General features: G+C 44.1%; 1 protein-coding gene across 4 annotated transcripts in view; it reads right to left on the bottom strand.

Moving 5' to 3' along the window:
• xpo6 (exportin 6) overlaps positions 1-24,616 on the bottom strand; it is a 164,106-nt gene that overhangs the window by 14,108 nt on the left and 125,382 nt on the right. For all 4 annotated transcript variants that reach the window (XM_073060061.1, XM_073060062.1, XM_073060060.1 and 1 more), the window contains 7 exons: positions 22,564-22,656; positions 17,186-17,330; positions 11,325-11,471; positions 9,881-10,070; positions 8,308-8,463; positions 7,104-7,218; positions 2,879-3,050 (listed from right to left, as the gene is read on the bottom strand). In XM_073060061.1, coding sequence (XP_072916162.1) covers positions 2,879-3,050; positions 7,104-7,218; positions 8,308-8,463; positions 9,881-10,070; positions 11,325-11,471; positions 17,186-17,330; positions 22,564-22,656 — 1,018 coding nt within the window. The remainder of the gene's footprint in view (positions 1-2,878; positions 3,051-7,103; positions 7,219-8,307; positions 8,464-9,880; positions 10,071-11,324; positions 11,472-17,185; positions 17,331-22,563; positions 22,657-24,616) is intronic.

The following is a 24,616-nucleotide window of genomic DNA, read 5'->3' as shown; positions in this document are numbered from 1 at the left end:
TTTACAAAGACAGGTGTGTAACAAGGGCCCAAAGGATCATTGGGGACCCAAGTCACCCCAAACTGTTTCAGCTGCTAACATCCGGGAAACAGTACCACAGCATAAAAGGCAGGACCAACGGGCTCTGGGACAGCATCTTACACCAGGCCATCAGACTGATTAATTCACACTGACACAACTGTATTTCTATCCTATATTGACTGTCCTGTTGTACATACTATTTATTATAAATTACTATAAATTGTACATTTAGACAGAGACATAATGTAAAAGATTTTTACTCATGTATATAAATGATGTAAAGGAGGGTCTGGTGAGATGGAGGAACTGAGGGAAATACATGTTAGTAGGGAAGTGGTGTTAGGTAAATTGAAGGGATTAAAGGCAGATAAATCCCCAGGGCCAGATGGTCTGCATCCCAGAGTGCTTAAGGAAGTAGCCCAAGAAATAGTGGATGCATTAGTGATAATTTTTCAAAACTCCTTAGATTCTGGATTAGTTCCTGAGGATTGGAGGGTGGCTAATATAACCCCACTTTTTAAAAAAGGAGGGAGAGAGAAACCGGGGAATTATAGACCGGTTAGTCTGACATCGGTGGTGGGGAAAATGCTAGAGTCGGTTATCAAAGATGTGATAACAGCACATTTGGAAAGAGGTGAAATCATTGGACAAAGTCAGCATGGATTTGTGAAAGGAAAATCGTGTCTGACGAATCTTATAGAATTTTTTGAAGATGTAACTAGTAGAGTGGATAGGGGAGAGCCAGTGGATGTGGTATATTTAGATTTTCAAAAGGCTTTTGACAAGGTCCCACACAGGAGATTAGTGTGCAAACTTAAAGCACACGGTATTGGGGGTATGGTATTGATGTGGATAGAGAATTGGTTGGCAGACAGGAAGCAAAGAGTGGGAGTAAACGAGACCTTTTCAGAATGGCAGGCAGTGACTAGTGGGGTACCGCAGGGCTCAGTGCTGGGACCTCAGTTGTTTACAATATATATTAATGATTTAGACGAGGGAATTAAATGCAGCATCTCCAAGTTTGCAGATGACACGAAGCTGGGCGGCGGTGTTAGCTGTGAGGAGGATGCTAAGAGGATGCAGGGTGACTTGGATAGGTTAGGTGAGTGGGCAAATTCATGGCAGATGCAATTTAATGTAGATAAATGTGAGGTTATCCACTTTGGCTGCAAGAACAGGAAAACAGATTATTATCTGAACGGTGGCCGATTAGGAAAAGGGGAGATGCAACGAGACCTGGGTGTCATTGTACACCAGTCATTGAAGGTGGGCATGCAGGTACAGCAGGCGGTGAAAAAGACAAATGGTATGTTGGCATTCATAGCAAAAGGATTTGAGTACAGGAGCAGGGAGGTTCTACTGCAGTTGTACAAGGCCTTGGTGAGACCGCACCTAGAATATTGTGTGCAGTTTTGGTTCCCTAATCTGAGGAAAGACATTCTTGCCATAGAGGGAGTACAGAGGAGGTTCACCAGATTGATTCCTGGGATGGCAGGACTTCCATATGAAGAAAGACTGGATCGACTAGGCTTATACTCACTGGAATTTAGAAGATTGAGGGGGGGGGGATCTTATTGAAATGTATAAAATTCTAAAGGGATTGGACAGGCTAGATGCAGGAAGATTGTTTCCGATGTTGGGGGAAGTCCAGAACGAGGGGACACAGTTTAAGGATAAAGGAAAGCCTTTTAGGACCAAGATGAGGAAAAACTTCTTCACACAAAGAGTGGTGAATCTGTGGAATTCTCTGCCACAGGAAACAGTTGAGGCCGGTTCACTGGCTATATTTAAGAGGAAGTTAGATATGGCCCTTGTGGCTAAAGGGATCGGGGGTATGGAGAGAAAGCAGGTATAGGGTTCTGAGTTGGATGATCAGCTAAGCTCATACTGAATGGCAGTGCAGGCTTGAAGGGCCGAATGGCCTACTCCTGCACCTATTTTCTATGTTTCTATGCAAGTAAGAAAGTCAATTCAATGGAAAAAGCTTGCTTGCGTTTACCCTATCTATATCCCTCAGAGTTTTGTATACTCTATCAAATCTCCATCATTTATCTACATCCCAGAGAATAAAGTCCTAACCTATTCAACTTTTCCCTATAACTCAGGTCCTCAAGTTCTGGAAACATCTGTATAAATTTTTTCTGTACTCTTTCCATCTTCTTTCTGAAAATATCTAACAATTGAACATCTACACTCAGTGGCCACTTAGATAGGCCTGTACACCTGCTCATTAATGCAAATATCTAATCAGCCAATCATCTGGCAGCAACTCAATGCATTAAAGTATGCAGACATGGTCAAGAGGTTCAGCTGTTGTTCAAACCAAACACCAGAATGGGGTAGAAATGTGATCTAAATGATTTTGACTGTGGAATGATTGTTGGTGCCAGGTGAAGTAGTTTCAGTATCGCAGAAACTGTTGATCTCCTGGGATTTTCACGCACAACTGTCTCTAGAGCTTACAGAGACTGGTGTAAAAAAAACAAAAAACATCCAGTAAGCAGCTGTTCTGTAGGTAAAGATACCTTGTTAATGAGAGAGATCAGAGGGGAATGGGCAGACTGGTTCAAGTTTACAGGAAAGTGACAGTGACTCAAGTAACTACGCTTTACAACAGTGGTGTGCAGAAGAGTATCTCTGAATGCACAACACATCGAACCTTGAAGTAGATGGGCTACAGCAGCAGAAGACCATGAACACAACTCAATGGCTACTGTATTCAGTACATGAGATAATAATAAAGTGGCCACTGAGTACACGTGCCTGCTTGGCACAGAATTGCAGAAATGTTCTGATGCACCTGCAGTGAAGGGATCACAAGGGCTGTGTTGGAAAGTGCTGGAGTGTGGCAGCCTACCTCAGCTACAATGGGGTAGACCTGCTCCATGCAGAGGGAGATGATGCTGGGTAGGAATGGCTTGAAAGCTTGCCCGGGCTCCTGGACCACCACCTGAAGAATCTTTAGAAACTTCTCCACCACACGGCAGCCACCGCTGCCCTCTTCCAGAATACTTTCTGCTAGTTGCTCCCTGTGAAACAGAAGGTGAAAACATCGATTGCATACAGTACTGCTAACAACATGGATGAATTGACAAATTAGTCCAGAAATTGGACTAAGTACTGTGATCCAACAGCCACTGCAGAGCAGTATTATCAGGTAACAAGGCAAAGAATTGGATATTCCAGGTAATGACATTTCAGAAAGTCCCCATTTTTCACTACAAACGCTGCTCGACCCACTCAGTTACTCCAGCAGATAGGCTGTTACGTTAGTTTCTTGTGTCTGCAAAATGGTGTGGCACAGGAAGTTCTGAGTGTCCTTGTAGATGAAAAATAAAGAACTGACATATCGATCCAGCAGGCGATTAGTCACGCTAATGGAATGACAAACCTAACCGCAAGGGCTTGCAACAAGTAAGGAGGTTCTAATGTGACTTTATAATCACCCAGATTTGTTCACTCTGAGCATTGTGAATGTTTGAATTCTCTACCTTGAAAGAGCTGTGGGAGTGAAGACACTGTTGGCTGGGGTCAACTACAGATGTTGTATCTTACTTGTATATGTAAGCCAGGGCAGTATGGTATGGAGAGCAAGCTGCAGCTCATGTAGAGGGCTACCCCTCTCCACACAGCTGATGAATCCAAAGGAAAGGCAGAGACCGATACAGTTTGGCATCAGTGGCATTGCTGAAGCGGCCAGTCAGTGTTGAACTCAATGAAGGACTGCCTTAGGGGCTCCAGCTCCAGATTTTTCCTCTGAGTTTATTCCCAAAGCCTTCTTCATGAGTAGGTGCAGCTGCAAGGCAGCAGAGGCTGTTGCAGTGGAGTTACTGATTATACCCAATGACAGTTTTACAACATTAGGGGGAATGGGGAGAAATCAGGAAGCGATGCGAGGCCAGGAATGGATGAGCCTAGGGGCCGAATAGCTATTCATGCTCCTCTTCTTCGTATGTCATCAGCCGTCAGACTTAGTAGTTATTGTCCAGGTTTAAGTGTCCTTGAGACAGGGGTTGTGAATAGCTTTCTTGAAGCACTAGTCCTTGTGGTGAAAGTGCTCATAGAGCTGCTACAGGGCTTTAACCAACAATGACAGTGGGACAGCAACATTTCCACATCAGTCACATGAACACATTGGAGGGGAGCTTGAAATGAAAACTGGAATTGGTTTATTATTGTCACATGTACTAAGATACAGTGAGAAGCTTGTTCATTACACAGTGCATTGAAAAGAGTAGAATGAATATTTTGAAATAGTGAGTGGACCTGCAGGGAAAAGTTTGCCACGAGTTGCCACACTCCGGCGCCATCTTGCACCTACCTTCTATTCCTTTTTGTTTCCATCTGTACAATGTCCTGTGTATGTTACTCAAAATGGCTTCTTTGGTTTGTAACGAGTAGGAATGCTTCTTTGTCTGATAAGTGTTTCTCTCGCCGTTGTTTCGCTTTAGAATGGCTGATATGGTAATTGTATTCATTTGTTAATCAATGGGGTATGTTATTGTGTTTTGTGAGGCTGGGAACTTGGGGGAGGGGTTGCACGGGCTTGTGGTGTGAAGGGAGTCGGGAGGAAGACGCCGAGGAAGGTGGACGTGCGCTCGGAAGACCACCGGGGAGTCCGAGGTGGAAGACGTGGAAGTCGGAGGCAAGCGACGAGGGGTCGAATGGTTCGATGGTTGAGCTCCAACGAGTGCACTAAACTGACTGAACTTTGATAAGTTGGCGCCTTTTGTTTTTTTCCTTGTATATATATATATTGTATTGTCTAATACTCTTTTAATTTTAGTAAACTCTTTAAAGTGTATTTCATAACGGTATTTGTTGTGGGTTTGATACTGTTGGCGGGCGCGAGGCATAAACTCGATTCTCACAGCACCTGCGTGTACGGGAGGTGGGTTGGTGAGTGGCTGGATCTCCTTTTCCCCTAGACATATACCAGCCTTTTGGGTAAGTGTTACACATCTATTGCTCAATATGCATTGACAATGTTATTTGTGTTTTAGAAATGAAAATGCCATTAATCTGAAACACAAGCAACCTCCAACAAATGTAACACTAGAACAAAAGGGTTACCGTTTGAGGAACATCTGGCAGCTCTTGGGCTGTATTCCCTGGAGTTCAGGAGAATTGGGGGGGGGGGGGGGGAGCTCATAGAAATATTCCGAATGTTAAAAGGCCTGAACAGATTAGATGTGGCAAAGTTATTTCCCATGGTAGGGGATTCTAGGACAAGAGGGAACAACTTCAGGATTGAAAGACGCCCATTTAGAACAGCAATGTGGAGAAATTACTTTAGTCAGAGGGTAGTAAATCTGTGGAATTTGTTGCCACGAGTGGCTGTGGAGGCCAAGTTATTGGGTGCACTTAAGGCAGAGATAGATAGGTTATTGATTAGCCAGGGCATCAAAGGGTATGGGGAGAAGGCAGGGGAGTGGGGATGACTGGAAGAACTGGATCAGCCCATGATTGAATGGCGGAGTGGACTTGATGGGCTGAATGGCCTACTTCTGCTCCTATATCTTATCTTATAGAATGGACTGGGGCTGACCTTGGAGTGACTCTATTGGAACTGAAATAAAATGGGAGCTGGAACAAGTTATTTAGAATTTATTGCATAGGAATGGCCTGATGAGAAGCCCGTCTCCTCCGTCTCCCTACAGAAAATGATGAAAAACAGAGGCAAGGCAGCACAAGTACAAACAGCTGTTATTTGGGTCTGTTCGGGAAACTTGGTGCTGATGGTATCTCCAGCTTTTATCTTCCAGGTGGTAGAGATTGTAGGCATAAGAGGCAGCGCCAACCTCTTACACCTGTGTTGCCTGTCCCTCCTGATTGGATGAGGATTAGCCAATCAGTTTTCCACTTTCCCATCTTGTTTACAACTGAATTCCACTTCTTACTTAGAGCGAAACCTTTGTCTTTTTAAAAATTCTTTTCCTCTAGATGTATTTCAATGGCTTCCTTCACCAGGAGCTCCCAAAAGCCATTGAGGTGTTAAAAGTAGTTTGGTGCTGAAGTCATTCCTATGGCCATTGCGAAAACAGTTTTCTGCCACTGCCGATTTCTCTGGGTATCCAAACGGATACACCTCCTGTGCTCCTTGATGCGTGTTTCCACCATGTGTCCCGTCTCGTTGACATACACTGCTCCACATTCACATGGAGCTTGTCCTGAGTCCCAGGTCACCCTGAGTCCTGCATAAGCTGTGATTTTATACAAGTAAGAACTGGAATTTGATTGTAAACAATGTGGGACAGCGGAAAACTGATTGGATGAGGACTAACCAATTAGGAGGGACAGACAATGGGGGTATAAATACCAACGGACTAGAGATGCCCAGGCATCATCCCTGATGAAGATGGCAGAGTTTACCATCAAAATGTCAGTTAAAATCAATACCTGTACCTGAGTGGCAGCCTGAGAAGAGTTTATCTGCCATATTTGTCGGGAAAGCACGAGATCCTTTTTCATCTTTTTGAGACTTTATAAGGTATTGGTCAGATCGCACTCGGAGCACTGAGCAGTTTTGAGCCTCTTATCTGGATGTGCTGGATTTGGAGAGGATCCAGAAGTTCACTCAAGAATGATTCTGGGAATGAATATATGAGAGGCATTTGCTTTCTCTGGGCTTGTACCTGTTCAGTTTACAATGAAACCCATCGAATATTGAAAGGCCTAGATAAGAGTGGATGTGGAGAGGTAGTTAATCTGTGGAATTCATTGCCACAGATGCTTGTGCAGGCCAAGTCATTGGGTATATTTAAAGTGGAGGTTTCACGTCACATGCCGGTGATAATAAACCTGATTCTAATTCTGATTCCTAATCAGCCAGAGTGTCAAAGGTTATGGGGAGAAAGCTGATGAATGGAGTTGAGAGGGTTAATAAATCAGCCATGATGGAATGGAGGACAGACTTGATGGGTCGAATGGCCCGATTCTGCTCCTATGACTCACTGTGTTTCATTTCTTTTGGTTTGTTCATTGGAGATATTATTGACCATCTGCCCAGAAGAGTCTTCTTACTCCATAACCCATGCCTAAAACTTCTGGTCTTTTGCACTTACTTCGACAGGTTCATTTACCTGGTGAACATGTTGAGGAAGGTCTGGATGATCTGTTCTGTAAAGGGAACTCCCATCTGCACCCTGAGGCCTTGGAACAGAGTGAGGAAGAAGCTGAGCATCTCATCGGTGATACCTGAAAGAGACAGGGGATGCCAGGGTTAGGCTCCAGGAAGCCTCTTTCATTAACACATTGGCTGGTGATCTGGCACTGCAAGATGGCGTATAAAGCCAATTTGATGGAAACAACTACACAACCACTTTCACTTCATGGCCTTGAAACCAGAAACTGGATTTACAATTGCAACTACTGTTTAATGCCATCAAAGTCCTTTCTTGCCTCTGAGGTATTTCTAGTTGGGGGGCCAATTACACACAACACTGAGGAGGAGAGTGTACACTGGGGAAGCTGGTAGGGACAGTCAGCAGCTTTCAATTCCTGGGCGTGCGACATATCAGATGACCTACACTAGGCCCAGCACATAGAAGAAATCACAAGGGAAGTGTTCCAGTGCCTTTCCTTTCGTCAGTTCAGAGGTTTGGCTTGACACCAAACACTAGCAAAAAGATGTACTGTTGAAAATAAAAGACCCTGAGTGGTTGCACCATGGCTTGGTAAGGCATTTCAAATGTGCAAGAACACAAGAAGCTGCAGAGGGTCACAGACTTTGTCCGTTATATCATGGGTAGATTATTCACCACCGTTGGTAGTACCTACAAAAGGCAATGCCTCAAGACAACAAAGGTATGCCAGGATGGTGTGTTGCCCCCAGGTGTAAGGTCCCAGGTAAAAGGCAAAAATCTACAGGTGTTGCAAGCAAAAGTGTTCAAAACACAGATCAGGCAGCAACCATTTCCTATTTCAGAATCATTACTAATATCACTGAAATACGTTGTAAAATTTTTTGTTTCAACCAACAGTATAGTGCAATACATCAAAATTCTATAAATTACAATAAACTTACAATAAAAATTATAATACTTGCAACTCCACCTCCCTCCACTGCAATTAACAGCCCGACCACCACCCTTGGGTGTCACCAGCACTCGCATCCTATCACAGACATTCCCTTTGTTCCTTCCATTTCCACTCCTTCCCTACAACTGAAAAGTTGCTGAGTTTTCTCAGTTTCTGATGGAAGTTTACCAGACTGAAGGTTTAAGCACTTGTCTCTTCACAGAGAATATCTGAGTATTTTGAGCAATTTCAGTGTTTATCCCTTACCAGGCTGGTGAATGAAGACTGGGAAGAGGGCCAAGGAGACCTGCACCGACTCCTGAAGGGACTGGTAACAGATCTGCCGGGATTTGGTCACCTCCCCGCAGATGTTCTCCACGATGTACCTCAGGATACTCAGGGTATCCTGTACAATCACTTTTGCTGAAACAAACAGATGAGCAACTTAATAAAACATATCAATTAAATACAGAGCAGTTACGTTCTAGAAATACTACTGAAAGCCCTCCAATGTTCAAAAGGAAAGTAGGACATCTTATTTGTTTTAAATGAGGTTCTGCAGATGCAGGAAATCCAGAGTAACACACAAAGTACTGGAGGAACTCAGCAGGGTCAGACAGCATCTACGGAGGGGAATAAAAAGCTGACATTTCCAGCTGAGGCCCTTCATCAGGATGCCAGACTATTGTGTTGCATCTTATTATTATGGATGTCCCAAACCCAGCTGCAAGAGGAGGAGGTTTGGGCTTGGGGCTACCAACCCCAACCAGTAAAAACCCAGTGCACAAGAAACGCTAAAGAAGCTCCAGGGACCTCATCCCTGAGAGAGGAAGGACTTTTGAAGATGGACTACACCTGGGGATATCTTGAAAGACTGGCCCAGGATGGAGGACCCTGGCAAGCTGCTATCAGTGACCTATAGTAGGATTAATAAGAAGATGAGGGATGAGGAAGCATATGACTCCCATCCTAGCTACTCTGCATTGGCTTCCTGTATCTTTTAGAATTGATTTTAAAGTTCTCTTATTTGTTTTTAAAGCTCTCAATGGTCTGGGACCAGAGCACATCAGTTTCTCTTTGGTTTTATCATCCTGCCCGAGCTCTCAGGTCTTCTTCCGACATCTCTTAAATTTAAACAATCTCCCTCAAAAGAGAATCGGCAGGACAACTTTTTTGAACTGCATTCCTAAACTGTGGAGCTTAATACCTAAAACTATAAGGGATGCAGACTCAGTTGACACTCTTAAACAACATCTCAAAACCTGTTTATTTAACCTTGTTTTTAACTGACATCTTTTTGTCTTTTATTTTCATGTTTATACATTTATCCCATTGCAAAGCACTTTGAATCACACGGCATGATAACTGGTCTTTAAATAAATAATAATTATTGTTACTATTACTCCCTGCTTCTGACTAACCTTGTTAGTACAAGACAACTACAAAAGGTTTAAATGCATTTCCCTAAAGTATCAGATTTAAATACCCCTTATTCCCCGCATGTCAGGTTTAGAGTTTACAGGACAAAGCACAAGATTCAAGATTGAAGTTAATTTATCACGTATACATTGAAACATACAGTGAAGCTGAGGGTGTACTGGGGGCAGCCCGCAAGGGTGGCCACATATTATGGCGCCAATATAACATGCCCACAATGTTTGGCAGAACAACAATAACAAATCTGTCCCCCGCAGACACAGTCCTCTTAATCCCAGGACAGTCCTCCAGTGGGCTTGGACAGAATCTGCCTTGTTTTTGACACACTGTTCAGGCAGCAGAAGAGCAATAATACTTAGGGAATTAAATCTCACACATATGATGGTTGCAGGAAGATACTCACTGTCTCCCAGACCCACTTTGCTTTGCGACAGTCCAGCATTGTGCTTGAGCTGGCGATATTCTCGGGTGAGTGTTGAAATGAGGTTGGCATGATTGGTTGAACGGACAGCCCACTGCTGCTCACTCTCAGGAAGGTTTGGCCACGGTAACAGCAACATGTTGGACAAGGCCCGACACACCAGCACCTTACCCTGGTGGGAGCACAGACACAGCACTCGTATCAATGTATTTAAACACAAACGATGGAGGTAACTATCAGCTATCACCTCTGGTGTTCTCTCATCTTCCCATAGTTCTAATCAATACTCAGGTACATAGTGCACAATCTTCTTCTAAAAAAGGTTCAGCAATAGGCCTGGGCTCTGTCCCCACTCATACAGGAGGTGGAACAGGTTGAAAAGGCAAATGGTGCCCTCGATTTTAAAATTATGGCAGCATAATTAAGTTTGCTGAGGCAAATGAAAATAAAAGCATTGGTTAAAGTGGTTTGAAGGATTAGATCACTACACTTTAGAAAGATATGCAAGGTCTTAAGAGAGCATTACTCCAAGGACGGAGGGCTTTGGTTGAAGAAATGAGAGATTGTTGAGAAGGAAGCTTTGATTCAGATGCTGATAAATCTCCTGCAGTTTGGATAAGGATCCAGTACTGACCAATTTTGGTGAAATACTCTTTCTTCATATCCCATGCTTTCACCCTCTCTACTTGAGCTACATGACTTGGATCATTTAATGTATAATTTTGTTGTTACCAGGTTAAAATGTAAAAAGAACTCCGTCTCAACTAGGAGCATAAGCTGGTTCAAAACTGCTCACCATTCATCTGCTACATCTACTACTGTGTCTGAGCCCAAGAACACAAACAAGCAGAAGACTCTGTCTGCCTCACATAGTAAGCTTGGGCTTAACGTCTGGAGCACTGCCAATGGGAGCTGAAGTGGACAGATCAAATTGGGGCAATTCTATAGTTCATCAATGTCGTCAGAATGAACTGGTAAATTGGATTCAGCCAAAAATAAAAATGAGTTAACCATAATGGAGTGAGTAAACGCAATGGGACAAATTGCCCAGTTTTGTTCCTACTCTGCAGATATAAAGCAACAACACTTGTGCATGAATAAACATTACATTCTGATTGTTAAAGTTATCCTTATGGTTTTAGACAATGATACAATTAGGAATATTTCTCAGATAGCCAGCAGTTTTTAATCAATTAGCCTTGGCCAACTGTTTTGATTACTATCCATCAATTCATCTTCACAAACAAAAGAAAATCTGCAGATGCTGGAAAGCCAAGCAACACACACAAAATGCTGGAGGAACTCAGCAGGCCAGGCAGCCCGAAACACTGACCGTACTCTTTTCCAGAGATGCTGCCTGGCCTGCTGAGTTTGTGTGTGTTGCACAAATTTATTTTGCACAGCTTGCTGAAGTTCTCTAACGTACCTCTTGGGGGAGCTGGCGAGCAGAACTGTCGGTGATCCTGTCGAAGATTTTCTGTACAGCTCGGATCCTGACCAGGAACACTGGCCGCACAGTGGTGGCCAACGACAGCAGCAAATGGCACGCTGAAAGCAGCAGTTTCTCTGGCACCTGCAAAGACAATTCAGTCTGGAGCATGAAGCTTTCTGGATCTTCACACTCAACTACTCACTTCAACAAGGCACTCTCAGCCAATTGTACACTGGGGTAAGATGCCATAAGTGACATAAATTACTGCACTGGCAGCCACTGTTTGAATACTGGCTCCAGAGATGTGAATTCAACTTCCATAGAGGCAGCAAAGGAAATTCAACTTCAAGTAATTAAATTTAACTAAACTGCAATTTAAAAATAAATCTCATTTTATTAAGATGGCCATGAAACTGCTGGAGGAATACTATAGTGCTTCTGGGAAGGAAACCCAGGGAAGCACCCTTACCTACAGGTCCACAGCCTCCTCTTCTGCATGATGAAGGAGCACACCTCATTAGGTATCCTGCAAACTGATGGCATGAACACCGATATCCCTTTCCGGTAATCTTTTTTCCCTCCCCCTTCTCCCTTCTACTCCCCACTCTGGCCTCTTACCTAATCTCCTCAGCTGCCTATCACCTTTCCCTGTTGGCCCTCCTCCTTCCCCCTTTCCTCAAATTCCTCTTCCACCCATCACTTCCCAGCTTTTTACTTCTTCCCCCCCTCCCTCACCTACCTGGATTTAGCCATTACCTTAACCTATCTCCTACTCCTCCCCGACCTTCAAATTCTGGCTGCTTCCCCATTCCTTTCTAGACATGATGAACGGTCTCAGCACAAAAAGTGGACTATTAATTTCTCTCCATAAACACTGCCTGACCTGCCAAGTTCCTCCAGCATTTTGTATGTGTTGTCCTTACCAAGGCTGTACTCACATGGTTTCAGACTTCTAATGTAGACCATACTTAACACCACCTCTGTTCAGAGGCAGTCACTGGAACTCCTGGCACTGTCCTGTGTTCAGAGGGACACGAGGCAGACAGACACAAACTCCTGGCACTGTCCTGTGTTCAGAGGGACACGAGGCAGACAGACACTGAAACTCCTGGCACTGTCCTGTGTTCAGAGGGACACGAGGCAGACAGACACAAACTCCTGGCACTGTCCTGTGTTCAGAGGGACACGAGGCAGACAGACATTGAAACTCCTGGCACTGTCCTGTGTTCAGAGGGACACGAGGCAGACAGACACAAACTCCTGGCACTGTCCTGTGTTCAGAGGGACACGAGGCAGACAGACACTGAAACTCCTGGCACTGTCCTGTGTTCAGAGGAACACAAGACTGTAGACAGACACAAACTCCTGGCATTGTCCTGTGTTCAGAGGGACACGAGGGAGACAGACACTGAAACTCCTGGCACTGTCCTGTGTTCAGAGGGACACGAGGCAGACAGACACAAACTCCTGGCACTGTCCTGTGTTCAGAGGGACACGAGGCAGACAGACATTGAAACTCCTGGCACTGTCCTGTGTTCAGAGGGACACGAGGCAGACAGACACTGAAACTCCTGGCACTGTCCTGTGTTCAGAGGGACACGAGGCAGACAGACACAAACTCCTGGCACTGTCCTGTGTTCAGAGGGACACGAGGCAGACAGACATTGAAACTCCTGGCACTGTCCTGTGTTCAGAGGGACACGAGTCAGACAGACACTGAAACTCCTGGCACTGTCCTGTGTTCAGAGGGACACGAGGCAGACAGACACTGAAACTCCTGGCACTGTCCTGTGTTCAGAGGGACACGAGACAGACAGACACTGATACTCCTGGTACTGTCCTGTGTTCAGAGGGACACGAGGCAGACAGACTCTGAAACTCCGGGTGCTGTCCTGTGTTCAGAGGGACACGAGACTGTAGACAGACACTGATACTCCTGGCACTATCCTGTGTTCAGAGGGACACGAGACAGACAGACACTGAAACTCCTGGCACTTTCCTGTGTTCAGAGGGACACGAGGCAGACAGACACTGAAACTCCTGACACTGTCCTGTGTTCAGAGGGACACGAGGCAGACAGACACTGAAACTCCTGACACTGTCCTGTGTTCAGAGGGACACGAGACTGTAGACAGACACTGATACTCCTGGCACTGTCCTGTGTTCAGAGGGACACGAGGCAGACAGACACTGATACTCCTGGCACTGTCCTGTGTTCAGAGGGACACGAGGCAGACAGACACTGATACTCCTGGCACTGTCCTGTGTTCAGATGGACACGAGGCAGACAGACACACACTCCTGGTGCTGTCCTGTGTCCAGAGGGACATGAGGCAGACAGACACACTCTCCTGGTGCTGTTCTGTGCTCAGAGGGACACGAGACTGTAGACAGACACAAACTCCTGGCACAGTCCTGTGTTCAGAGGGACACGAGGCAGACAGACACTAAAACTCCTGGCACTGTCCTGTGTTCAGAGGGACACGAGGCAGACAGACACACTCCTGGTGCTGTCCTGTGCTCAGAGGGACACGAGACTGCAGACAGACTCTGATACTCCTGGCACTGTCCTGTGTTTAGAGGGACATGAAGCAGAGAGACACAAACTCCTGGTGCTGTCCTGTGTTCAGAGGGACACGAGGCAGACAGACACTGATACTCCTGGCACTGTCCTGTGTTCAGAGGGACACGAGGCAGACAGACACTGATACTCCTGGCACTGTCCTGTGTTCAGAGGGACACCAGACTGTAGAGAGACACTGAAACTCCTGGCACTGTCCTGTGTTCAGAGGGACATGAGGCAGACAGACACTGAAACTCCTGGCACTGTCCTGTGTTCAGAGGGACTCGAGACTGTAGACAGACACTGAAACTCCTGGTGCTGTCCTGTGTTCAGAGGGACACAAGACTGTAGACAGACACTGATACTCCTGGCACTGTCCTGTGTTCAGAGGGACACGAGGCAGACAGACACTGATACTCCTGGCACTGTCCTGTGTTCAGAGGGACACGAGGCAGACAGACACTGATACTCCTGGTACTGACCTGTGTTCAGAGGGACACAAGACTGTAGACAGACACTGAAACTCCTGGCACTGTCCTGTGTTCAGAGAGACACAAGACTGTAGACAGCCACTGATACTCCTGGCACTGTCCTATGTTCAGAGGGACACGAGGCAGACAGACACTGATACTCCCTGCACTGTCCTGTGTTCAGAGGGACACGAGGCAGACAGACACTGAAACTCCTGACACTGTCCTGTGTTCAGAGGGACACGAGGCAGACAGACACTGATACTCCTGGCACTATCCTGTGTTCAGAGGGACACGAGGCAGACAGACACTGATACTCCTGGCACTATCCTGTGTTCAGAGGGACACAAGACTGTAGACAGACACTGATACTCCTGGCACTATCCTGTGTTCAGAGGGACACGAGACAGACAGACACTGATACTCCTGGCACTGTCCTGTGTTCAGAGGGACACGAGACAGACAGACACTGATACTCCTGGTACTGACCTGTGTTCAGAGGAACACAAGACTGTAGACAGACACTGAAACTCCTGGCACTGTCCTATGTTCAGAGGGACACGAGGCAGACAGACACAAACTCCTGGCACTGTCCTGTGTTCAGAGGGACACGAGGCAGACAGACACTGAAACTCCTGGCAATGTCCTGTGTTCAGAGGGACACGAGGCAGACAGACACACTCTCCTGGTGCTGTCCTGTGCTCAGAGGGACACGAGACTGTAGACAGACACAAACTCCTGGCACTGTCCTGTGTTCAGAGGGACACGAGGCAGACAGACACTGATACTCCTGGCACTGTCCTGTGTTCAGAGGGACACGAGGCAGACAGACACACACTCCTGGTGCTGTCCTGTGCTCAGAGGGACACGAGACTGTAGACAGACACAAACTCCTGGCACTGTCCTGTGTTTAGAGGGACATGAGGCAGAGAGACACAAACTCCTGATGCTGTCCTGTGTTCAGAGGGACACGAGGCATAAATATAGTACTGTACATTAGCCAGGTAATACCATCACTACTGTAAAGTATGGTGGAGGTAGCATCATGCTTTGGGGATGTTTTTCAGTAGCAGGGACTGGAAATCTGTTCAGGATTGATGGGAAGATGAAGGCTACTAACTACAGAGAGATCCTGGATAAAAATCCGCTAGCCTCTGTCAGAAAGCTTAAACTGCAGAGTAAGTTCATCTTTCAGTAGGACAACAACCCAAAGCACACTGCCAGAGCAACCAGTGACTTCAAATGAAGAAAACTGATGTCCTTGAGTTGCCCAGAGTCCTGATCGTAACCCGATTGAACAAGCCCTCAAGATTTCTGTCCACCGCTGCTCCCCCAATGAACCTGGCACAGCTTGAGTAATTTTAGAAGGAGGAAATGGGCAAATTATGCTCCATCACGTTGTGCAAAGCTAATGGACTTTATCCCAAAGACTACTGGGATAAAGATGAATATCTTTATCCAAAGATAATGGATGAATATTTTTGAACTTACAGTTTTTGATTTTTTGGTTTTACATGCTTTACAATTTTCCCTGTCTTTTGGGCTCCACTATGGGGAAAAAGAGCATTTGGTTCACAAATACAAGTTCATTCTCTGTTAAACTGATCGAAATCCCTGGTTGTAATATTCATTATTTGAGCAAAGGGATGGGGCTGAGTACTTTTACAAGGTATTATAAAATGTTATGTTGGCGCTGGAATGTGGGGTGACACCTGCAGGCTGCCCCCAGCTCATCCTCAGGTCGTGTTGGTTGTTGTTTCAAATGACATAATTCACTGTAGGTTCTGATATACATATTATACATAAATGAATCATCCTGAATCTGAATCAATAGGTGATTCAATGAGCTGGTAACTAGCTTCAGCCATATCCACAGGAAGAAATTAACCCTGCCTTATCAATGCATTAAAAGATTACTTTGTAGACTACTAAAGGAGCCCCAGAGCTGTCTACCACATTAAAAAAAGGTGATACATCCTCTGCAAACTAAGAGGAGAACTAATATTATCGAGTCATAGTTATAGGCCACTATAGCACAGAAACATGCCTTTCAGCCCATCTAGTCTGTGCCAAACTGTTATCTGCCTATCTCCATCAACCTGCACCTGGACCAACACTCTCCAAAAATCTCCCATCAATGTACCTATCCAAACTTCATTTGAAATCAAACATGCATCCACCACTTGCAATGACAGCTCCTTCCACATTCTCACCACTTTCTGGAGTGAAGAAGATCCCCTCATGTTCACCTTTCACCCATAACCTCTAGTTCTAATCTTACCCAGCCTCAGTAGAGAACAACTGCTTGCATTTACCCCTCATAATTTTGTATATCAGATCTTCCCCCCATTCTCCTATGCTCCAGGGAAAAGAAAATCCTCACCTATTCAGCCTTTCCCTATAACTCAGACCCTCAAGACCCAGCAACATCCTTGTAAATTTTCTCTGCACTCTTTCAATCTTATTGCATCTTTCCTGTAGGTAGATAAGCAAAACCACACAATTCTCCAAATTTAGACTCATCAATGTCTTGTACAATTTCAACATAACATCCCAACTCTTGTATACGTTACTTTGATTTATGAGAGCTAATGTGCTAAATGTTCTCTTTACGACTCTATCTACCGGCAATGCCACTATCAGGTCAGAAAGGCAGGGACTTCCATCACCCCAATGCCTCTCACAATGCACAGGAGTGTACAGTGCCCAGCAATTCTCCCTATGCAAACTAGGAGAGCCGACATTACCTTGCTTATAGCTGAACACAGCCAGCTCTCGTGCAAAAAAAATCAGTTAGCTTCTCCAAGAAGTTTCCGACATACCTTCGAGCTGACGAGGGGAGCAGTGGCCTCCATCGCAGTAGAAATGAGAGAGACGAACTGCTCAGGATTTTGCTGCTGCACCTCACTATAAAACTGTGCCAGCCAGTGGGAGTATGCCTGTAATGCAGCCAGTGATTGAGCATGGCTGGAAGACAAGATCAGAAAACAAATTGTAAGGCAAATCGGGGTTAGACTGCAACTTGTCTCCTACTTTATTCAGAATCAACGTGGACCCCAAAGTGAAGACAGCTTAGAAGTGAACCACTCCTCACTTCCACCCTGAACTACCATCTAATTATATGTGGCACGTCATAGAGAAGTACATCACAGAAACAGGCCTTTTGGCACAGCTAGTCCATGCCAAAACCAGTTAAATTGCCTACTCCCATTGATCTGCATTGGGACTATAGCCCTCCATATCTCTACTATCCTGTACCTATTCAAACTTCTGTTAGACGTTGAAATCGAGCTTGCATGGACCACTTGTGTTGGCAGCTCATTCCACACTCTCACGATCCTCTGAGTGAAGAAGCTTGCCCTCACGTTCCCCTTAAATGTCTCATCTTTCACCCTTACCCATGATCTCTGGTTGCAGTCCCACCCAACCTCAGTGGAAAAAGCCTGCTTGCACTTACTCTAACTATTCCCCTCATAATTGTGTATACCTCTATCAAATCTCTCAATCTTCTACATTCTAAAGATACAGTCCTAACCTATTCAATCTTTCCTTCTACAGTACTCTCTTGGAAGTTTTCATGTTTCATTGTTTTACAACATTGAAACACTGTGGATTTAATTTGGCTTTTTTGACACTGATCAATAGAAAAAGACTCAAAACTTTGTGTCAAGGTGAAAACAGCTCTACAAAGTGATTTAAATTACAAATATAAAAAACAAAATAATTGATGGCATAAATATTTACCCTCTTTAATAAGACACACCAAATCATCACTGGTGCAGCCAAGTGGTTTTAGAAGTCAAAAAAATAAATAAATGGAGATCACTTTTTGGCAACCTGTGTGCAGTCAAGGTGTTTCAATTGATTGCAGTAAAAATACACCTGTATCTGGAAGGTCCAACTGCTGGTGAGTCAATATCCTGGCATAAACTACACCATGAAGACAAAAGAACACTCCAAGCAACTCCGCAAAAACGTTTTTAAAAGCACAAGTCAGGAAATGGATCCAAGAAAATTCCCAAGTCACTGAATATCCCTTGGAATACAGTTAAGTCAATCATCAAGAAATGGAAAGAATATGGCACAGCTATAAATCTGCCTAGAGCAGGCCATGCAAGAAAGGGTCAGGGAGGCCACCAAGAGACCTGTGACAACTCTGCAGGAGTTACAAGCTTCAGTGTCTGAGATGGGAGAACTGCACATACCACAACTGTTGCCCAGGAGCTTCACCAGTTGCAACTTTATGTGAGTGTGGTAAAAAGAAAGCCACTGTTGAAAAAAACTCACATGAAATCTTGGCTAGAGTTTGCCAGAAGATATGTGGGAGGCTCTGAACTCTGCTGGAAAAAGCTTCTATGGTCCGATGAAACCAAAATTGAGCTTTTTGGCCATCAGATTAAATGCTAAATTTGGCATGAAGCATGGTAGTGGCTTCATCATGCTGTACGGATGCTTCAATGCATCAGGCCTTGGAAGGCTTGTGAAGGTAGAGGGTAAAATGAAAGCAGCAACATTCTGGAGGAAAACCTGATGCAGTCTGCAAGAAAACTGCAACTTGGGAGAAATTTGTTTTCCAGCAACACAATGACCCCAAGCATAAAGCCACAGCTACACATGAAAGGTTTAAAAACAAAGTTAATGTTTTGGAGTGGGCAAGTCAGAGGTGCAGACCTCAATCCAATTGAGAATTTGTGGCTGGACTCACAATCACAATCCCTGTTCACTCACGATCCCCATGCAATCTGACAGACCTTGAGCAGTTTTGTAAAGAATGGGGGGAAATTGCAGTGTCCAGATGTACAAAGCTGATAGAGACCTATCCACACAGACTCAAGGCTGTAATTGCTGCCAAAGGTGCATCTACTAAATACTAACTTGAAAGGGGTGAATACCTCTGCAATCAATTATTTTGTGTTTTATAGTTGTAATTAATTTAGATCACTCTGTAGAGATCTGTTTTCATTTTGACACAAAAGAGTCTTTTTCTGTTGACTAGTGTCAAAAATGTTGTGAAACAATAGAAAATGAAACTTCGGCGGAGGGTGTGAATATTTTTTTAATATAGGCACTATAACTCAGGTCCTCTAGACCCGGCAACATCCTTATATTTTCTCTATACTCTTTCAACCTTGTTTACATCTTTCCTGTAAACAGGTGACCAAAACTCCACACAATACTCCAAATCAGGCCTCACCAACATCTTATACAAATTCAGCATAACATCCCATCTTCTGTATTCAATACATGTATTCCCAGATCTCTCTGTTCTACCACACTCCTCAGTGCCCTACTGTTCACTGTGTAGGGCCTACCCTGGTGGATCCTACTGAAGTGCAAAACTTTGCACTTGTCTGCATTAAATTCCATCTGCCATTTTCAGCTCTTTTTTCCAGCTGATGCAGATCCCTCTGCAAGCCATGATAGCCTTCCTCACTGTCCACGACACCCCCAATCTTGGTGTCATCCGCAAATTTGCTGATCCAGTTAATCACATTATCATTCAGATCATTGATATAGATGACAAACAACAAAGGACCCGGCACTGACCCCTGTAACACACGACTAGTTGCAGGCCTCCAGTCAGCATGGCAACAATCCACTGCCACTCTCCGGCTTCTCCTACAAAGCCAATGTCAAATCCAATTTACTTGCTCACCCCGAATGCCAAGCGACTGAACCCTCTTGACCAGCCTTCCCATGTGGGACCTTGTCAAATGCCTTACTAAAGTCCATGTAGACAACATCCACTGCCTTGACTTCATCCAGTTTCCTGGTAACTACCTTAAAAAACTCTAAGATTGGTTAGACATGATCTACTATGCACAAAGCCATGCTAACTATCCTTAGTCAGTCCACATCTATCCAAATACTTGTATATCCGGTCCCTTAGAAAACGTTCCATTAACTTTCCCATAGCCGATGTCAGACTAACTGGCCTATATTTTCCTGGATGATGTTTAGTGCCTTTTTTAAACAGCAGAACAACACTGGCTATCCTCCAATCCTCTGGTACTTCTCCTATTACTAAGGATGTTTGAACTATCTCTGATAGGGCTCCAGCAGTTTCTGCACTTGCCTCCCATCGGGTGCAAGGGAATAGCTTGTCAGGCCCTGGGAATTTATCCTCCTCTGTAATCTGTGCAGGGTCTGTGAAGTTGATGCCACTTTGCCTCCCACTTCTATAGACTCTGCACCTGCCTCCCAAGTAAATACAGATGCAAAGAATGCAAACATCTCCACACATGGATTATCATTCTGACCTTCCAGAGGACCATTTTGTTCCCTTGCAATTCTTTTGTTCTTAACATACCTGCAGAATTCCTTAGGATTTTCCTTTACCTTGTCTGCTAGCCTCACGTCTTCTTTAAGCCCTCCTGATTTCTTTCTTCAGTGTTCCCTTGCATTTCTTGTATTCCAGAAACACCTCATTTGCTCCTACCTGCCTATACCTGCTATGTACCTCCTTTTTTCTCTTAACCAAGGCAGCAATACCTCTTGAAAACCAAGGTTCCCTACACTTGTAATTTTTACCTTTTTATTCTGACAGACATACAAGCTTTGTACTCTCAAAATTTCATGTTTGAAGGCCTGCCACTTTCTAAATACACCTTTGGCAGAAAACAGCTTGTCCCAATCCAGGCTTGCCAGGTAAAGCCCTCCCCACCATTGAGCACATATACATGAAAAGCTGTTGTAGGAAAGCAGCATCTAATACCAGGCCATGCTCTCTTGTTACTGCTGCCATCAGGAAGAAGGTATAGGAGCCTCAGGGCTCACACCACCAGGCTCAGGAAAAGTTATTACTCCTCTACCATCAGGCTCTTGAACCAGAGGGGATAACTTTACTTCACTTGCCCCTTCACTGCAATGTTCCCACAACCAATGGACTCACTTTCAAGAACTCTTCATCTCATGTTACTTATTGCTTATTTACGATACATTGCTTATTTATTATTATTATTATTTCTTCTTTTAAATTTGCACAGTTCATTGTCTTCTGCACTCTAGTTGAACATCCTAGTTGGCAGACTTTCATTGAATCTGTTCTGATTATTATTCTACAGACTTATTGAATATGCCCACAAGAAAATGAATCTCAGGGTTGTATATATTACTTGAATAATAAAATTTACTTTGAACTTTGACTTACAACAGCCAATAACCTGCTCACTTTTTGTATGTGGGAGGAAACCAGAAACTTAAGTTTTCATAGGGAGAACATGCAAATGCCACACAGACAGCACTGGAGGTCGGGGTGAGTCTGGGTCTCAGTAGATGTGCACCGTGTGGCCAGAATGCAAGTTCTCCCCGCCTTGGTGGCTAAGCATTTACTCCTCAACTAACATTGCCGGAACTGATTACCTATAAATTTTTATTGTTCTCTGTGGGATCTTTCTGTATAATTGGCTACTAGCAAATAACTGGCTGCAGAACATCAGGACATCTTGCGGTCATGAAAGGCAATGTGCAAAAATCAACATTTTTCCTTTAACAAAAGAAATAAAATGAGCTGATTAAGCCTGCTGCACCGTTCATTATGACCATGACTCTCTTACTGCTTCAACACTTTCCTGTCCCATCTCAAACCTGGACCAGACAGAACACACCCCAGGGCTCTGAAAAAGGTGGTTGAAGAAATTGTGGTGGCATTAGTAATTTTCTTTTCAAGAATCATTACATTCTGAATATGGCTCCAGAAGACTGAAAAATTGCAAATGTCACTCCATCCTAAGAAGGGAGGGAGGCAGAAGGAAATTAAAATTCTGTTCCTATGTCTTATGTTCTAATACACTCTGACACTTGTAATATCCAGACATCGATCACCGTCTTCAATACAATGAGTGAAGAAATCTAACCTCACAAGGAGGAAATCTCAGAGGGCTGAGTCACCCCAAATTAGTCCAGCCATTTTTTTGTAGCACACCGAGTAAGTGCACACAGGAAACGATGCACTGCCATGGACACTCACTGTTACCAGTCTCGCTGATAATTTCAGGTTATGAGTTTTTGCTACTGTAACCTCAGGCCACTAATCAATCAGTCAAATTCACTACAGAGTAAGGCAAAGCAGTGAAGCTACATCTTTTTTGACAAATTTATTTGCTTTCTGTTAATATGTCAGCAGATCAGCAGCAGAAGAGAGGCCCATTTTGTCCACAAACAACACAGGTTCAGTCAGCAGGATCGACAGCATACTTACACATCAATCAAGTCGGGTTTCAGCACAGACGGCACTGCTGTCTCCATATCATACAGCTTGATGCGCGACCCATACAGTGTCACCTCCACCAGCCTGAGAAACAGCAATCATACACACGTCAGAAACAAATCAACAGAAATATACTTGTACACATAGCTGTAAGGGGACAGTCTGGATCATGTACGCCCATGTGAGATGAGGAACTGCCGCGGTCTGTTCTTGCAGAGATGTGGCTCCATGACAACATCCTTGTACCAGCAATCTACAGGCCGTGACACTCAGGGACTTGGGCCCTATTATAATTTTTTTGGTAACTACATTTTTCTTCTATTATATGTGCTATGTGCTGTGACTATTGTTCTGTATTTTGCACCTTGGCCCCAGAGGAACTTGAACTTGTTCTTACTGGGGAAGGTTCATGCCCAAGTATTTGTGCAATTCAGAATCCAAATCAGGCTTAATATCACTGGCATTAGTTGTGATATTTGTTTTTGTGCAGCAGCAGTACAACGCAATACGCCATAATAAAAATACTATAAATTACAATAAGTAGCATGATTACAGACCAGGTTGTACAAAGTACTGTATGTCACAATGTACAAGTGACTGATAATCCCACAGGTCAAACATTCAGTCTACAGAGTCAAAGTAGATCAACAGAGAGGATTGAAATATAAAAGTTACTGTGGGTGTTATTACAAAGCAGGACTTTTAAAAAGTGATAAAGTATTGAAAACTCAATGGTATTAGACCATAAGATAAAGGAGCAGAATTAGGTCATTGGGCCCATTGAGTCAGCTTCATCATTTTATCAAGGCTGCTCCATTTTTCCTTTCAGCCCCAATCTCCTGCCTTCTCCCCGTATCCCTTCATGCCCCGACCAATCAAGAATCAATCAATCTCTCCCTTAAGTATACATAAAGACTTGGCCTCCACAGCTGGCTGTGGCAAAGAATTCCACAGAAACAACACTCTCTCACTAAAGAAATTCCTCCCTATCAACATTCTAAGAGGACGCCCCTCTATTCTATTCTCAGGCTCTGCTCTCTGGTCTGAGACTATCCCACCATAGGAAACATCCTCTCCGCATCCAAACTAACAAGGACTTTCACCATTCGATATGTTTCAATGAGGTCACCTCTCATTATTTGAATTCTAGTGAATATGGGCCCAAAGTCATAAAACGCTTTTCATATGACAAGCCGTTCAACCCTGGAATCATTTTCATGAACCTTTTGAACCCTTGCCAGTGCTTTATAGAATTTCACCATTACATCCTTTATATTCTGAAAATCTTAGTACACAACATCCACCCAATCTGCTTGTATTTCTTCAAAGAATTTCAACAGATTTGTTAGGAAAGATTGTCCCTTTAGGAACCCTGCTGATTACAACCTATATTATCACACACCTTGAAGTACCCTGAGACCTCATCCTTAATAATCGACTTTAACATCTTCATAACCACTGAGATCTGACTAACTGGTTTATAATTTCCTTTCTTCTTCTCTCTCCCTTCTTAAAAAGTGGAGTGACATTTGTAATTTTCCAATCTTTTGGAACCATTCTTGAAAGATTATTACTAATGTCACCACAATTTCTTCAGCCACCTCTTTCAGAACTCTGGGGCGTACACCATCTGGTCCAGGTGATTTATCTACCTTTAGACCTTTCAGTTTCAAGAATTTTCTCTCTAGTTATGTTAACTTCACATACTTCATGCCCCCTGACACCTGAAACTTCCACCATACTGCTAGTGTCTTCCACAGTGAAGACTGATACAAAATACTTACTCATTTTGTCTGTTATTTCATTGTCCCCTATTACTACTTCTCCAGCATCATTTTCCAGCGATCCAATGTCCACTCCTGCCTCTCTTTTATACTTTTTCTATCTGAAGAAACTTGTTATTCTCTTTAATATTATTGGCTAGCTTACTTTCATATTCCATCTTTACTTTCTTAATGACTTTTTTTAGTTGCCTTCTGTTGGTTTTTAGAAGCATCTCAATTGCTTTATTATATGTCCTCTCTTTAGCTTTGATTTCTCATCA

The sequence above is a fragment of the Hemitrygon akajei genome, chromosome 11, assembly GCF_048418815.1.
Source record: "Hemitrygon akajei chromosome 11, sHemAka1.3, whole genome shotgun sequence".
Taxonomy (NCBI): domain Eukaryota; kingdom Metazoa; phylum Chordata; class Chondrichthyes; order Myliobatiformes; family Dasyatidae; genus Hemitrygon; species Hemitrygon akajei.
The sequence above is the reverse complement of the archived record's forward strand: the minus strand, read 5'-3'. Positions and strand labels throughout refer to the sequence as shown.